The following is a 16333-nucleotide window of genomic DNA, read 5'->3' on the forward strand; positions in this document are numbered from 1 at the left end:
TGGTTTCTAATTTGAATAAACACATTTGTATTTTTATTATTCCATATATTTTCGCTTTATGCAGAGTGGAGGTGTTATTTTTAGTATTCTGTGATCTAAATTTGAACGACCATCATTTTTGCGACAACTCATTCGACTTGACGGCAGGACACGGAGCCGTAAAGCGTTGTGTTTTGGACGGGAGGAGGTCATTAGAAAGTGAGCAGTGATCTCGGTCAGGCTTTTGGGGCACAGAGACACTCGGTGCCAGCGTATGTCCGATGCCGGTGTGAGGCAGATCCATAATTGAACATCTCCGTATAGTGTTACAACCGCTGCGACATGCTTCGTCTTATCCTGCGGCTCAGGCCGGCCTCCGGGCTCCCCTGTCCCCGTGCCCTCCCTGCCGGGCCTGCTGCGCTCGGCTGCCGCTCCGTGCGCGGAACCGGTTGCGTGAGGCGGCTGCACTCCGGAGCGGGGTCCCGGGCCGTGTATGTGGGCTCCGGCTTCGGCCACAGAGCGACTTTCCTGCGGTGTCCCCAGCTGGCAGGCGGCTGTCAGAGCAAACGTTTCTACAGTCTGCCGCCGCACCAGAAGGTAACTGACCGGCTTTCAGGTTGCTATAGCACCGCGGCTCACCGTTACTGCTAGCATGACCTCTCCGGCTAGCATGAGAGCTGCTCGGTACATCTCAGAGCTGTCACTCCTCTAAAGGTTAAACCCGGCCGGTAAAGAGGAGTCGTTGCATATGTTTTAAACTAAACTGTAGCATGGAAGTCTGCATAGTGTTTATTAACTGACAGTTTCAGAGCTCCCGTTTGTGGTGGTATGTGGTGTGTAATTTACGTTCAGTTCTGTTATAGGCGTTCAGCTGTAAAGCAGAACGTGTCCCCGTGTCCCAGTACAATCACTGTGGTAGCTGTCATCTCAGTCTTTTCCATTAGTCGGTGATCTTTGAGGTATTCAGTGAGCATGTTTTATGAGGTCTCTTCTCCTCTTATGAGCTGACAATTGTACCCAAAGGATAGGGACCTGTGGGAGTTCCAATGATATAAAACGAGCAAAATTAGGCTTTCCCCTCATATATTTAACTATGGCATGCCTTAAAAGTCATTTTGTCTAGTGCTTTACGACATTGCACTACTGCAAACTTATTTTCAACAGGTTTTGAGTATACAGTGTGTTCAGTGAGAATAGGGCCAAATTTAGTGTCTTTAAAGCCGGTATGTGTTATAGAGTGGTCTTTTGATGGACATTATTCTCCTCCATCAATACAGTATTATTCTTGTGTACTAAATTCCTACACTCCCTGGCCTCTTTCTTAGGTACACCTGTGGAGGCTAACACAATCTAATACAGCAGCTCTGTCAAACATTTTACTTTTACGAAGCTTCTACACTTTCACTTTAACTTTTTGTTGATGCTGTTAAAAAGGTAGATCACCTATGGGAAGATATACGTTTATGTTTTGCCTCCTCATGCATCATAACAAATATTGGAAACACTTTAAAAACTATGCAGTCCAGTACACCTCCACCACCACTATAGGGGAGGAGACATCAACAAAAACTGAAAATGTATGTGCTATTTAAATTGGGACCCCATAGTAGTAGTGTTGGTATTGCCATAGTTCAGTATTCAGTTTAATTCTGTATTGTTTGTGTTGTCTGTCTCTCCACTGGTAGCACACATTTATCTCTGCTATCACAATTTGCTTGACCTTATGAGCTGCCATGAAAATCACAGATGTGATGAAATGTAGTTTGTGTAATTTATTCAACGGTGGAATGAGGAAGATGTAACAACTGCAGTTACAACACCTGACATGTGACATGTTTGCAGTGCCCCATTTTGAAGCCTGGGTGACTATAGTACTGTCTGTAAAGTGACAATGGGTGATCATTTCTCATTCTTGAATTATCACCAATTATTTTTGGAACATGGTCTTGAGGCTTTTGTTCTGTTCATCAGGTGGAGCTTCCTGCACTGTCACCCACCATGCAGACAGGAACGATCGCTCGCTGGGAGAAGAAGGAGGGAGATAAAATTGCTGAGGGTGATCTCATAGCTGAGGTGAGGAGCTCTGTGCGAAGAAATGTGTCCCCATATCATTGTAGGACATCATCAATGTATACTTTTTTAATATGTTGTCTGTCTTTGTAGGTAGAGACGGACAAGGCCACTGTAGGTTTTGAGATGTTGGAGGAGTGCTATCTGGCAAAGATTCTCGTTCCTGAAGGGACCAGAGATGTCAATGTTGGATCAGTTATCTGCATCACGGTTGACAAGTTAGTGTCCACTGTTCACATCAGTGTTCACATCATTGCTACGACGAGGAGACCCACTCACTACTAGAGGTTACAAACATTGTTTAAATTTATGTCTAATATCTGTGCATGTGTTTTCTTCTGCAGCCCGGACCTGATCTCTGCCTTTAAGGATGTAACGTTGGACTCAATCAAATCTGCTGGAGACACTCCTTCCCCTGCTGCCTCCACTCCTCCTCCTGCTGCTGCTGCTCCTCCTGCAGCCCCAGGCAGCTCTTACCCCACACACATGAAGGTAGGCGTGCTCTTGAATAAACAACGTACAGGCAGGTATGCAGTAGTAAGAGTCATGCAATGTAGACTCTGTTTACAGTCACTGTGCTCTGTATCCATAGCTTTAGTTTCATCTGGGCCCAGCCACATTGATTGTGTGTGTGAGCGAGCAGAGAAACAGAACTCACTTGTTTAGTGCCCCTATACAGTCTTCTCTCTGATGGCGCATCAAGGTTTCTCTTTGAAATGATTGGCCTTGTGACAAATCCCCTGAGGTGTAACATTAAAAGCTGTTACATGTAGAATTAAACCGTTTCCACAGATGTGACAAACAGTAGTAATATTTGTTTTGTTGTTTCTTGTTGGAAGATCTGTTTTTTTCCCTGTGTTTTGATGTGTTTACTTGAGGGTTCCCGTGTCATGTCACATCCAGCTGTTCACATTGCCATTGTTTTCAAGTATAAAAACAAAAAAATCAGGGTTTAAGTCAGGCAGTTTCATCATTTAATCATAGATTTAGAACCGAGGGAGAATCTGATTTGATAGATGGTGCTTTAGGAGCCTTCACAGTATTTTCAAGTCAGCTACGGAGATTACTGTGCTTTCCTGGACTTGTTTTGCTCACACTTGTCTGATGTATGTGTTCCAGATCACACTTCCTGCTCTGTCTCCCACCATGACGATGGGAACAGTGCAGCGCTGGGAGAAAAAGGTTGGAGAGAAGCTGAGTGAAGGAGATCTTCTGGCTGAGATTGAAACTGACAAGGCAACCATCGGTAAATCCAAACTGATTTCAACACCTCAGTCCTGGTGTATTTGCGCAGTCAGTGTCTCTTTTTTACAGACTTTAGACCCTCTGAACCCTAAAAGCAGCCAACAGGTTTGACAGGCATGTTGTCTTCTCAAATTGGCCAAAATTATAAACTTTTCAAAATGAGAAACTACAAAAAAGCGAGAATTGTCTGATTTTTAATTAGTACGGAAACAAATGAAAGATGTAAGTGGTAAAATATCTACAGTATTCGGAGTCACTATTTTTTTTTCAGTGTTGGCAAAACCTGTGGCCGCTTAGAAAGGTGTTGTACGTAATGATACCGGTTTTATTCAGTTTGTGTGAAATAATTAGTTAAAGACATTTAAGTTCATTTTTTCCTTTACTATGATTTATGGAATTATAACTTTGTTATACTACACAAAAGATATTTTTTATCTCTACTTCTTGCAGTGGTTGTGCTGATTCCATAGAGTTTATATTGCCATAAAAAATGAGCACAAAATGAGTGGAAAACTACCAGGAAGTGATAACCCTAACCCTTAAGTTTTAAGCTGGAGAAATCAGGCCATCTGACTTTGACAACAGGTTAAAAATGTAGTTTCGCTGTTGTCTTTTGCTTCGATGTTATTTAACTCTAAGTGTCCTTTTAAAGAAAAATAATTCTAGTTGTCTTTCATGCTGAATCACACCATGACAGGAAAATCTCACCATGTTCCTTTCATGTGCTTTTATGTAGGCTTTGAGGTGCAGGAGGAGGGATATTTGGCTAAAATTATGGTGGCAGAGGGAACTCGAGATGTTCCCCTGGGAACGCCACTCTGCATCATTGTCGAGAAGGAAAGCGACATTGCTGCCTTCAAGGACTATGTAGAGACTGGGGTGGCTGAGGTTTCCACACCACCTCCACCTCCAGCTCCAGCACCGGTGAGACATATGAAAAGCTTTGATTTTCAAGTATAAATAAGTGCTGTACCCAAATACTGAATTTTGCCATCAGTAGTGGAAGAAATATTTAGATTCTTCACACAAATAAAAGTACCAGCACAGCAATGTAAAAAAGTCTAATACAAGTAAAAGTTCTGCATTAGGAAATTCAACTTAAGTAAAAGAACGTAAGCATTACAAAATGTAGTTAACGTGTTAAAGTACTTGTTTGGTCCCTCTGACTGATACTTTATTATATATATTATTTTTAGATTATCAATAGTGAAGCTTCAGTGTGTCATCAGCATGTTGCTGTTGTAGCTGTTGCAGGTGGCGCTAGTTTGAACTACTTTCTATGCATTTTTAAATACACTGACACCACATAAATCTGAGGGGTTGTGAGATATTTTATTACATTTTATTTTATTTTATTAAATTTATTATATTATTAAAAATAAGGCTCTGCTACACACATTTGTTTTCAGTTTTTAGACTTTTCTCTAATCTCTATCTTTTTTGGAGTTAATAACTCAGATATCTGAAATGTGTCCCTGACTTACTCTGCTTTTTGTAAGACATCAGGAGCCAAAACATGTGGAAACCACTTGGTTAATCTTTAACAATGAAGGATATTTCAAGAGCTCAGTATGCTATCATTTGTGTATAATGTAATCCTAAACAAAGGCATTTATTAAATGTAGTGGAATAGAGAACAAAATATTTTCTAGTAAGATTTGGTACATTGGAAGTGCAAAGTAGTATAAAATGGGATTTCCTTTGGCACTAAATAATTTTATTAACTTTTATCATATCTTGTCTTAAAAGCTCATGTAAAGCACATGTACATCAAAAATATATTTATGCAGATTTCTTGAGTAAAAGTGCTTTTCACCACGGCCAGTTTTATGATTGCCTAACAGCATTTTGTGTTTATGTTGTAGGTTGCAGCTCCAGCTGCTGCAGCCCCAAGTCCTGCTCCAGCAGCTGCTGCCCCAGCAGCACCCAGGAAAGGCCGTGTGTTCGCCAGCCCGCTTGCCAAGAAACTGGCTGCTGACAAAGGCATTGACCTGGCGCAGGTCAGCGGTAGGTACCCAGGACACATGTGACTCTGATGTAATTTAGCAGAACATTTTTCATATTTTTGCTGAAAGACTAAATACAGAGCCATGAAACGTAGTGGTACAATATTTTTTACTATACTTGAATGTGTTTTCTGTTCAGGGTCTGGTCCTGATGGACGTATCACCCGGAAAGATATTGAGAGCTTTGTTCCAGCAAAGGCTGCCCCTGTAAGTGAATCCCCCGCTATTAGGAAGTAGTAAAGCACATTGAATTCTATTTGATCACATGTAGCATTTATTACTGTGGTGTTTTGAACTGACAGAAGTTGCTTTTTTTTTTTTTTTTTTTAAACATATTATGTATTGCTTTATACACTCCATTGAGCGTCTTCAGGTATTCTGGTAAATAGTCAGGATTATGCTTTTAGGCCATTTTATCCAAACTTGTAAATTTTTTTGTTACACTGTATGTGCCTCAGTTTTTATTGTAATTTGTTTTGATGCAAATTAAACCACGTCCATTGGCAGGCTGTAGCTGCTGCTCCCACTCCAGCTGCTGCTCCATCTGCTGCTACACCTGCTGCAGCTGCTGCAGCACCAGCTGGTACCTTCACTGACATCCCTATCAGCAACATCCGCAAGGTGAGAGCCAACACACACCGGACTCCTGGTGGTCCCTGATATTCCATGATGACATCCTCTCTTCCTTAAGCTCCTCTGCCAGCAGTAGTTCATGACAGGTTCCTTCTATGCAGGGTGTGATGCTGGTGTATTGAGCGCTCTGAGGCAAATGTCCTGAGAAGATTTCACAGTGTAGCTCTGTTATCTCTGACCTGTGCTTCCACATTTTGCCCCACAGACAGGCACCCAATTTATCACAACAAACTCCAACACACCTCATTCCTCTCCAAGATAAATTATAGCTCAAAGCTAAAGTGCATTTATTTGTCTCTCCTGCAGGTCATCGCTCAGAGGTTGATGCAGTCCAAGCAAACCATCCCCCACTATTACCTATCTTTAGATGTCAACATGGACCAAGTGCTCGAGCTTCGAAAAGAGCTAAATGAGGTGTGTTTATGCTTGTAAATGGACGTGTAATTGAATAAAAGGAAACATGCTTTATTCCTGAGCTAAGATAAGGATTTCTTCATAAACTCATTCTCATAAACAACCTCACCTCTTCTTCACAGGAGGTGAAAGCCCAGAATATCAAACTTAGTGTGAATGACTTCATCATCAAAGCCAGCGCTCTGGCCTGCCTCAAGGTTCCCGAGTGCAACTCCTCTTGGTTGGACACAGTCATTCGTCAGTGAGTAAACACACTAACAGGTTATCCAAACATATGTACATGTTGTTTGGTTCCAATAAACAGTAAGCTGGAAAAATACTCTCCTCATTTATGAACCCACTGATCTTGGTTAGCAATCAGTCTTTGATTCTAAATTTACTCATAATCACTCACAATCTTGGGAACATTTGGGAGATCATACAGATGGCTTTTTCCCCTAAGTTAAAGTCATAACTGTAATATAAATGCAGTTTAAATGAGCACCCATGTTGTCATAAGCAGAGTGGGGCTTTTACATCAGCCTAATTTCCCCATTAAGGTTTCTTCTGGAGAATTTCTCTGCCACATACACACACAACGAGGTTTCTTGAATGCTTTTTGCATGTGAGCATGTGCCAAGTTTCAAAGTAACATGTATGTATCAAGTGTCAGTGTCAGGAAGGAATTCAACATATTTTTTTAGGGCAGAGTGTGGATACATGAAAATGATGAGTCTTATCACTGTAGCTGCATTTGACTGAATAGTTTACCTTTTTATTGGTGTGTAGAGCTGCAACAATTACCAGCATTACTTGATTAGTTGTCAGTTAGTTAATTAATTGCCAACTATTGTTAAATTTTTTAAAGCAAAAAAAAAAAAATCTAAATTCTCTAATTTCAGCTTCTAAAATTTGAATGCTTTCTGGTTTCTTTCCTCCTCTATGGCAGTAAACTGAATATCTGTGGGTTGTGGACAAAGCAAGACATTTGACCGGGTCATCTTAGGTTTTTGGAAACACTCATTGACATTTTTTAACATTTTCTGACCAAACAACTAAAGGATTAATCAAGAAAGTAATTCACAGATCCATCAACAGTGAAAATGATAGTTGTTTTTAGCCTTGGAGTTGATGGGTTGTGAGTAAGCTCATGTATACTCAGGAGTGTATGCAAACGCAAACCAAGATTTTCCCAGTAATCAGGTTACTTAAGTGCATAGAAATGCAGTTGATGTTCAAGACAAAGTAATGTTAGTGTGTAAGGACAGTTGTTCCTCGATTCACTCAGTCACCTAAAAGAAAAGAGAGGGTACAACAAACAAAAAAAACAGCAGTATTGTTGCTCTAGAATATTAATGTGACCTATTTGTTGGGTATTTATCTCTAATAGAGCAGTTTCACAGTTCTGCCAGAAGAGGGCACTCTAAGCTCAGACATTTTTTCAGCTGGTCTCACTTCAAAAGCAAAGTCACATTGAGCAGATTAATGTGCTGTCCTCGGTATTGACTTCTTTTAATTCATCCAGGAATCATGTGGTGGATGTGAGCGTAGCAGTGAGCACAGCCAGCGGTCTCATCACGCCCATAGTGTTTAACGCCCACACCAAAGGACTGGCTGCCATCAGCTCCGATGTGTCTGCTCTCGCTGCCAAAGCCAGAGAAGGCAAGCTGCAGCCTCATGAGTTCCAGGTAGAGCGCATGATCTTATTCTGTGGCTACATGAATTTAATCTTGAAAGTGGGATGGCCGACTTTACGCAGATTTTATGTATTAATAGTGAACTAACAAACTGGAACATTCCTTCTAATTGTGTTGTTTTTTTTTTTTTTTCCACCAGGGAGGGACATTCACAATCTCCAATTTAGGGATGTTTGGCATCAAGAACTTCTCAGCGATCATCAACCCTCCTCAGGCCTGTATCCTCGCTGTCGGAGGCTCAGAGAAACGGCTGATGCCTGCTGACAATGAGAAAGGGTCAGTGTCATGATAGCATTGTTCTAACAACCTGGACATACTTAAAACTCTGATCTAACACAGTGTGCGTTTGTAGGTTCGACGTGGCCAGCATGATGTCGGTGACGCTGAGCTGCGACCACAGGGTGGTGGACGGAGCGGTCGGTGCGCAGTGGCTCGCAGAGTTCCGCAAGTTCCTGGAGAAACCCGTCACTATGCTGTTGTGATCAGACTGTACTGCTGTTAAGATGCAGCAACAGGCAGAGGCCTCTCACTGAAGTGATCTGATTGGTCTCATCTGGTGTGGATCCTCCTGTGATTGGCCGACCTGCCACCAGGTCACTCCCAGTTACCCTGAAAGAGAGGAGGCAGAACTCACTCCGCTTAGCTGTCTGTCTCGCTGCCTCTCCTTTCTGTCTTTCTTTCCTCTTGCTCTGTCTCACTCATGCCATTTATTGTGGCCCCATTTCATGAAAGACCAGAATTAGGTATAATTTACCCTAGAATAGATTGGCAACATGTCACTAAAACAACGATAATGCTTTACAAAGGGAAGTGTTACACGCCAAACCAGTGAGCACATTGATCCCATACCGTGTGTGCGTGTGTGTGTGTGTGTGTGTGTGTGTGTATATTTCTACACACTTGAATCTGTCATTTTGTGTGAAGTTGATAAATACGACGCCGCTGTTGTGGATTAGGATTTTTGCTTGCTTGCAAGACAAGATGAAGGAGCTGAATGTAAGTTAAAGTTGAGATACACACAGTCCAGATGTAGATGCACACACACACACCTCCCTGTTCAGTGGCCACACACAATTGAAATATTTAGCGTGTTTTCTGTGGATTGATGATACAGTGTGTATATTCTTCACTGTGAATGGACACAGTGCTGTACATATTTATGGCGGTGAGCTGTTTGGTTGAAATAACCAAGCTCAGGAAATGTAATAACTGTATAGTCCTGATTGATAACAGACGCTCTCAAAGGAAATACTCAACGGTTTTGCCAATTCTCTCTTCAGTGGGGATGTTTTACCTTCTAGTCTTGGGAATCTTCTGTATCTCACAGCTGATATGCACAAAGCTGGTGTTGGATGTTATCTGAATAAATTGGGAGTCAACCTTGTGCCATAGGCTCTTTGGTTTTAGTTTTTAAAAGTTAGATGTACTGTATGTTTCTACATTAATGCAATTAGCAAAAGGACTTGTGATTTTTAAAAAAGATCTGAAACACTTTGGATATTTGAAAAAATACTGACCTGTTTTACTCTTTTTTACTACTGCCGCTCAACAAACATAAAGTAACAATCCAAGCCTACAGCCAACCTCCTTGTACATCTCTTTTTTTTTTTTTCCAGTATCTCGGTCAGCTGTCACTGCTGATTCATGTAGACCCACACACAATAAACAAAATCCACAGCACCTGAAAACAGGCTCAGGCTGCCTCCTTATTCCCTAACAATATGTTGTTTTGGATGTGATAGGTAAAAAAAAATAACACATCCTGGGATACAAGCATTAATCATATTAATCTTTATTTTGTGTCAGCAACATGTACAATCCCTACATGAACATGTATTTGAATGAAATTTAAGAAGTGAAAGAGGTGACAGGAGTCCAAACAAACTGCAGCAGGAAGATTAAATCGGCTTGTATCAGTTATAGGAAGATACTGACCTCATTGAGGTGACATTACAAAAGGTCAAATCTGAAAACTCGAAAAGGTCACATGTTACTTTCCTGCACTACCTCAAGAATCTGCATTTGGTTAAAGTGTGATTCTTTTGAAGCTGCTTCAGTCTGCGACTTTCTTCTTATTTTGGATTAATTCACTCGCTCAGTAAAAACCATCCGTCTACCCCTGTTGCTCCTCAAGCTGTCACAGGGCTCGTATGTGTGAAACTATTTACTCACGTTTCCATATGACGCTCATTAAATCTGACATTTTGACTGGCTTGGATTTCGACCCTCTTGGCGTAACTGTTAGCCAACATGCGACGTTTGGTTGTGAACTTAACATATTTGGATGATCACCGGGGAACTTGGCAGGCAGATCCACTTATGTGGGTCATGAATAACTAACACGCTTTATGTAAATCCATCAAAAAAGCAGCTATGACGGCATTTTGTTTAGCCCGTAGGTGATAACTGGAGGATGTCCTTATCACCAGATGACTTGCTGCTAGTGTCAGATACTTGTCTTTGAACATTTCTGCACACCAGTGACAGCCTTAGATCTTTCACTGCCTTGAATCCTCAAATCACTGTACATTATCAAGTCCAGAACCACAGTTTTTCCTCATGGAACGGAGCTGATCTGGGTCTCTGGGGTGGACAGTGTGTGTTGTAGACTGATTTTATGTGATCTGAGTAAAAGGATTCATCTGTATTTTATGCAGAAAAAAAGGCATCGTTTAATCAGCATTTCCTAATAAAGATCAGTCATTTTTAGCATGGCTTAGTGTAGAAATGCTAAAATTAAAAGTTGGCCCCTAGTCTTGGAAAAGCTCCTGAACAGATGCAATTTTAGTCCAGTGATGTGCTTTAAACTGAAAAAAAATTAGATCTGATGGGTGACAGAGTCCATTATCCACAAAACAGGACAATATGTAACACAAACCAAGAAACCTCAGAAACCACAAGTGCAAGAGCTGATAGGCTGTAGACTGACTATCATGAATCTTTGATTAATCTGTCAATCGTGTTTTTGTATTTATTAATGAGTTTGTCTATTAGATATAGTTAAAAATGATCTTCAGGTTTCCAAAACTTTGTTGTTTATCCATCAAACAGACCTTTAAATTTAAGATACAAAATGTAAGTTTGATGATGTACGAAATGTACATCATCAGACTTTGATGATCCCTCAACAGCAAACTTTACATGTTACAGCAGTCAGATACAAATGAGACATGGAAGGAATAAGACAATAAATACAAACGTACACTAAAGCTAAATAAAGACTGGAGGAAGCCGGAGCTGCTGTAACTCGCTGCCACTTGGGCGGCAAATGTGCAGAGTTCACTTAACAGCAGTAAAAGCCTCAAATCCTAATGTTTGAGAAGTTGCTATTAACAAAGCTTTGCTCATTTTCATTTATAAATAAACTAATCAATTACAGAAATAGCTAAAGGTGAATTTTAAGCTGGTCCAGATATGAATTGATCCATGTATCACTCCAGCAATCGTGAAAAATTAGTTTCATCTTTAATGTTACATAAAAAAAGAAACAATACAATCCTTCTTTTAGAAAGGGACAGTTCAATTCAAAAGCAACAATAAAGATAGAATCAGAGGATTTACAGCTGCAGCTTTATCTGATATGACATTGTGATACTCCCATCACTATAATATATATGTTACTTCATGATACATGCACACTGTATGTTAACCTGCAGCATTATGGCCTCTTATATATGGAGTGTGTGTGCAGCAGCTGCAGCTCTTCATGCTACAATAACTAATTAGACTAAAGCTCATCCCTATAGGTAGCACTGCTGCCACTCTGGACACGAACAGTTGATAGGACTTAATAAAAACCCTCCTGCAGTCACTTAACCTACAACTAAATTACAGTTTTTTCCCCTCCTCTCTAGGCAGACATTGAGACTTAATGAGTGAAAATAAAGGAGGGTGGGGCTGGGTGCATCGCTCAATAGATTAATCATGCATGCCTAGTTTTTTGGCCACCAGCTTGTTTGGTGGGGAGAGAAGGCTGCCTCTCTCGTCCTCCATATCAGCTATGGGTTCTTCTGGAAGATGGATGCTCTGGACCTTGTGTTTCACCGCTCTGCAGACTGGTGAGTGTTCCTGTCTGGTATCTACAGACAAAGAGGCAAAGTTGTTCTAGTTTTGTTGAATGCAGTGGCTCCAATTGGTTTGCAGAATCTGTAAAGTTACATTCACCTAAATCTCCTGAGTATCTGGCGAGATGTTTGATGAGCTTCACTGGCAATTAAAAGCTTAATTAAATGTGTTTTCCAGATGAAAACGCTAGAGGGAATGTAAAACTCACCAGGTGAGATGAGCTTCATCCAACAGTTGAGCTAAAGAGGTTTATTTTTACATTTACTGCTGTTATTTAACATTCTGTCAAGTGCAGCATTTTAATATTGTGGTTACATTTAACAAAAGTGACATTTTAGGTCTTAATTTGAAGAACTCTCTAAAGACTGACATTTCAGAAGCTGGTGATCTGCATGGAGACAATGCTGTGAATTGACAGTAATGTTTCCACAAACATCCCAGTGAAGTGGGCTGTTGTTCAGCTCGCTCTGTGATCGGTTTGGCTCACCCTCAGAGCTGTCAAGTGTAATTAACAACTAATATGCACACTGAATTCCCACACACACACACACACACACACACACACACACACACACACACACACAAAAGGCCTAGGGATGACGACGGACGAGGAGGGAGGAAGAGAGGCATTCATTATTGCAGTAATGAAGGGGGAGAGGGATGACCGGTGCAATCTGCACGACAAAAGACGAGCAGCTTGGGAAGTCAAAAAAGAAATATCATTAAAATATGAGGGAATTTAGGAAATAACCCCTCAAGTTATAAAATAAATGTATTATTATTATTAAGTTGAAGTCTCACATTTTTGTTTGTCCTCTCCCACCGTTTCTAACTACCTCAGCTGCACTCAGAGTGACCATGAGGGAATCCAGTCTGGAGGTGGTTCAGGGGGATTTTGTCATCCTGCCTTGCTCCTTCTTCATCTCCACCTCCACCCGCCTCTCCAGACTCAACGTTATCTGGACTCTGGCTCCCTTCTCCAGTCCAGAAACCCCAATACAGGTCTGAACTCCCCCACCACACACACACACACACACACACACACACACACACACACACACACACTGTCAGCCTGCTGCCTTGTTTAGATCAGATTAATACTCAACATTGCAAGCTGCATGCAAAGGTTGTGCAGCTCTCCCTCTGTGATAGACTACTGTCTGCACCCCTGCTGTCTTTTAATGTGGACCTGAATCATACTCGCTCAAATGATTGGATTACGCTGCAGGTGTCGACTCTTTACTGAGCCAAGACAATCCAGTTTTACTCGCCGTGCACCTGCAACCTGGAATAACATGCAGAACAATCTGATACTGGACTTATCTGTAGGGCAGCTCAGGTTTTCAGGTTTTTAATTTGGTCTTATTTCACCTCCAGCTGTTCGTGTTTTAGTAGCTTCATTTGTTTTTTAATTAAATGTTTCTCATGTGTATGTGCATCTTTAATTGTTTTTCCCATGTCTCAGTATATTAATATTTCAGTTTAAATAAAGGTTAGCTTAATAAATGAGGATATTTCAGGTGTATAAAATACATTAAATATTTCATTTTCATTTCCCTGGGTGTATAATCTGATTTTAAAAAAAAAACAAAAAAACAATGTTCTAAAAAACTGAGCTTGTTATTTGCTGAAAATTTCCTTTTGTGAATTTTAAAATCTTTTCCCAGGTGATAGTGTACGACCACGGACAGGTGATTGAGGACCCCTCCCTCACTGGCAGGGTGGGTTTTACAGGTACTATAAACACTGACAGCTTTGCTTCTTAAAACTGACATTTAATACCTTTCCTTTTCCAGCTATACTTATAACTCCAAATAGAATAGAGCTAAAAACTCAACTCTTTCTGGTGAACCACCTGCAGGTATTCCCCTGAGTGCAGATATCGTCCTGAATGACACACGAGTGTCAGATGCAGGTATTTACCGCTGCATGGTCAACAACCCACCAGAGACTGCAGATCCTGGTATAGGAGAGCTGGCGCTGAGTGTTCTGGGTAAGTCTGTCACGTCGTCCAATTCTTCTACAGCAGGGATGTTAAACATGTGGCCTGTGGGCCAAAACCGGGCCTCCAGAGGGTCCAATCCGGCCCTCAAAGTGTAAAAATTTCAGAGAAGACATCAACTGCAAATTGTAAATTTGTAAAACTGTAAATTTAAAATAATTTCTAGACCATGACAAGTCGTTTTGATCATAAAGAAAAATACTAGATTGCTCATTGTTCTTTTGTCATTTTGTGTCTCAGTTTTGTAATATTTTGTCTTGTTTTGTCATTCGTCTCGTGCTTTGGTCATTTTCTTTCTCATTTTCATCGTTTTCGGACATTTTTGTGGTATCCAGTCATTTTTTTATTAAAAATGATTGTTTCCATAATAAATAATTATGGCATTTGTAAAGACATGATCATAATGATCATTAAAAAAAAGATTTTTTAAATTTTTTAATAAAAAATGCAAGATATATCCCATGGACTTCAAAAGTCCCTCAATTATATATTAACTAAAATGATAAACTGAGGCATAATTTTGCTGAAATTGAACTGATTTTTCTTAAGAAATTTGAGTTTGTTCATGATGTTTTGTAAAAAGATAATTCCTTAAATGTGAACATTTTCAGAATGTACTTTTTTGCACTTAAACAAAGGGAACATTTGGAGTTGTGGTTATCTATAAGTTATTATGCTGTGATTTTACTTGTCAAATTGGGCTGAATGTGGCCCCTGCACTAAAATGAGTTTGACACCCCTGTTCTACTGTACCTGAACATTTGAAGCAGCCATTATAATCAATAACTGTACTGTCATTTAGGCTGCATTTATGTCTTTTTGTCTAGTCTGATGTTCATAGTGTTTGTTTTCCCAACATATCTGCCATTACCGGGGTGCAGTTTTTGTAGAGCACATAGAGATGATAAACACGTTAAGAAATTTAAGCCACACACAGTGGCTTTAATCATAGAGATCCAGTGTATCCTCATGGCTTTGGTGACATTTCCTTTAAAGCCTTCATAAGGTTGACATTTTTGCTTGTGAGTGAGCTGTTGAATAGATTTCCATAGTTCGCCTCATAATGAATTCTGTGATAAATTAACTCCGTCTCTAGTGTGTATCATTAGATAATATCAGTACCTTGGATGATACAGAAGTGCATTGCTCTGCACACTGTAAATATGTAAAAGCACTTTTCTTATTACTTGGATTTGCTACACTTGCTTTATTTGACGTGTAACACTTGCCTCTTATTCATCATGTAACTCTTACTGTTCATTGCCTCACACGCTTTCCTTTTTAATCTTTCATCTTTCTTTAAAAATGTTTTATTCATCAGTAAACACCAGGTCACATTCCTTGTATGTGAAAGAACACTTGGCAATAAAACTCATTCGGATTCAGTGAAGGAAATATTTTAAGACCTTATCTCATAATTCTACTGTGAGACAAGATCTCATAATTCCAGCAGAAAAAATGGATTTGGGAGGGTTGTGGTAATTTGTTTTACTGTTAGTGGTTCCCACTTGTAAAAGATTTGTCTATATTCGAGAAGGGTCCGTGTACGGATCTGGTAATTGGATTTTCCGTTCTGAAGGGTATTGAAAAACAAAAAACGAGTGGTTATTTGATTTTCGTTTTAAAATACAAGAATTAAAATTGAAATACAAGGCGTTTTTCCTTTTCATGATCAAAAAGGGATATACGAAATTTTAAAAATGCTTTGATTTTCATTTTATATTTAGAATAACAAGAAAGTAAAATCAGTAAGAGACAGAAACGAAAAAAGGTCCGTTTTTTCATTTTCTGAGACCGGAAGTGGTCATCAGCAAGTGTGGAGCCAAACGACAACAAGATTCTCAGAGGGCGGAGCCAGAGAGCAGCGATTGGTCAGACCATAGATAATATAGAAGACAGCGCGCTAGCGGATCTAGTCTATGTATATCTATGGTCGGCACGTCTTGTAGCGTCTCTGGCTGCTGGTGACCTTGTTTTTGGAGTAAAACACGGTAAGAAGATAAATACTTGTAACCTGTAGCATTATTTTGTTGTACGTTAAGTCAGCGACTTGTGAAGAGTTGTGTTTTTCCTGTTTGAGCAGTTGGTCCGGACGCGTTAGCTAGCTAAGCGGCTAAGTTAGCTAGCGGGCTAATTAACACAGGTGGCTAACTTACCGCTGAACACCTGTGTTAGTTGCTGCTGCAACTGTCCTCATTATTAGAATGACCTTCTCTCGTATTTTAGCTTTTATAAAAGTTATT

General features: G+C 40.2%; 2 protein-coding genes across 2 annotated transcripts; both read left to right on the forward strand.

Annotated features, from left to right (window-relative positions):
* Positions 1–164: 164 nt before the first annotated feature.
* dlat (dihydrolipoamide S-acetyltransferase (E2 component of pyruvate dehydrogenase complex)) lies at positions 165–9407 on the forward strand. Its single transcript, XM_023288485.3, has 14 exons — positions 165–576; positions 1951–2052; positions 2143–2267; positions 2394–2541; positions 3169–3295; positions 4031–4218; positions 5160–5301; positions 5440–5507; positions 5808–5921; positions 6240–6347; positions 6470–6588; positions 7852–8014; positions 8163–8299; positions 8376–9407. Exons 1-14 carry the CDS (start codon positions 322–324, stop codon positions 8503–8505), a joined length of 1926 nt encoding a protein of 641 aa, XP_023144253.2. The 5' UTR covers positions 165–321; the 3' UTR covers positions 8506–9407.
* A 2536-nt stretch (positions 9408–11943) lies between these two features.
* Positions 11944–16299, forward strand: zgc:165604 (uncharacterized protein LOC792578 homolog). The gene is made up of 4 exons (XM_023288678.3): positions 11944–12081; positions 12930–13090; positions 13756–13822; positions 13950–16299. Exons 1-4 carry the CDS (start codon positions 11952–11954, stop codon positions 14186–14188), a joined length of 597 nt encoding a protein of 198 aa, XP_023144446.3. The 5' UTR covers positions 11944–11951; the 3' UTR covers positions 14189–16299.
* The last annotated feature ends 34 nt before the right edge of the window (positions 16300–16333 follow it).

The sequence above is a fragment of the Amphiprion ocellaris genome, chromosome 14 (assembly GCF_022539595.1).
Source record: "Amphiprion ocellaris isolate individual 3 ecotype Okinawa chromosome 14, ASM2253959v1, whole genome shotgun sequence".
In the NCBI taxonomy this organism is placed as follows: domain Eukaryota; kingdom Metazoa; phylum Chordata; class Actinopteri; family Pomacentridae; genus Amphiprion; species Amphiprion ocellaris.

What these genes read in the sequence shown, in the direction of transcription:
- dlat (XM_023288485.3), top strand. Translation starts at nt 322, where the DNA reads ATGCTTCGTCTTATCCTGCGGCTCAGGCCGGCCTCCGGGCTCCCCTGT. An exon ending in TTCCAGCAAAGGCTGCCCCT is followed by an intron (nt 5,508 to 5,807) that starts GTAAGTGAATCC and finishes GTCCATTGGCAG; the next exon opens with GCTGTAGCTGCTGCTCCCAC. An exon ending in CCTGCTGACAATGAGAAAGG is followed by an intron (nt 8,300 to 8,375) that starts GTCAGTGTCATG and finishes GTGCGTTTGTAG; the next exon opens with GTTCGACGTGGCCAGCATGA.
- zgc:165604 (XM_023288678.3), top strand. Translation starts at nt 11,952, where the DNA reads ATGCCTAGTTTTTTGGCCACCAGCTTGTTTGGTGGGGAGAGAAGGCTG. An exon ending in TTTCACCGCTCTGCAGACTG is followed by an intron (nt 12,082 to 12,929) that starts GTGAGTGTTCCT and finishes TAACTACCTCAG; the next exon opens with CTGCACTCAGAGTGACCATG. An exon ending in GTCCAGAAACCCCAATACAG is followed by an intron (nt 13,091 to 13,755) that starts GTCTGAACTCCC and finishes ATCTTTTCCCAG; the next exon opens with GTGATAGTGTACGACCACGG.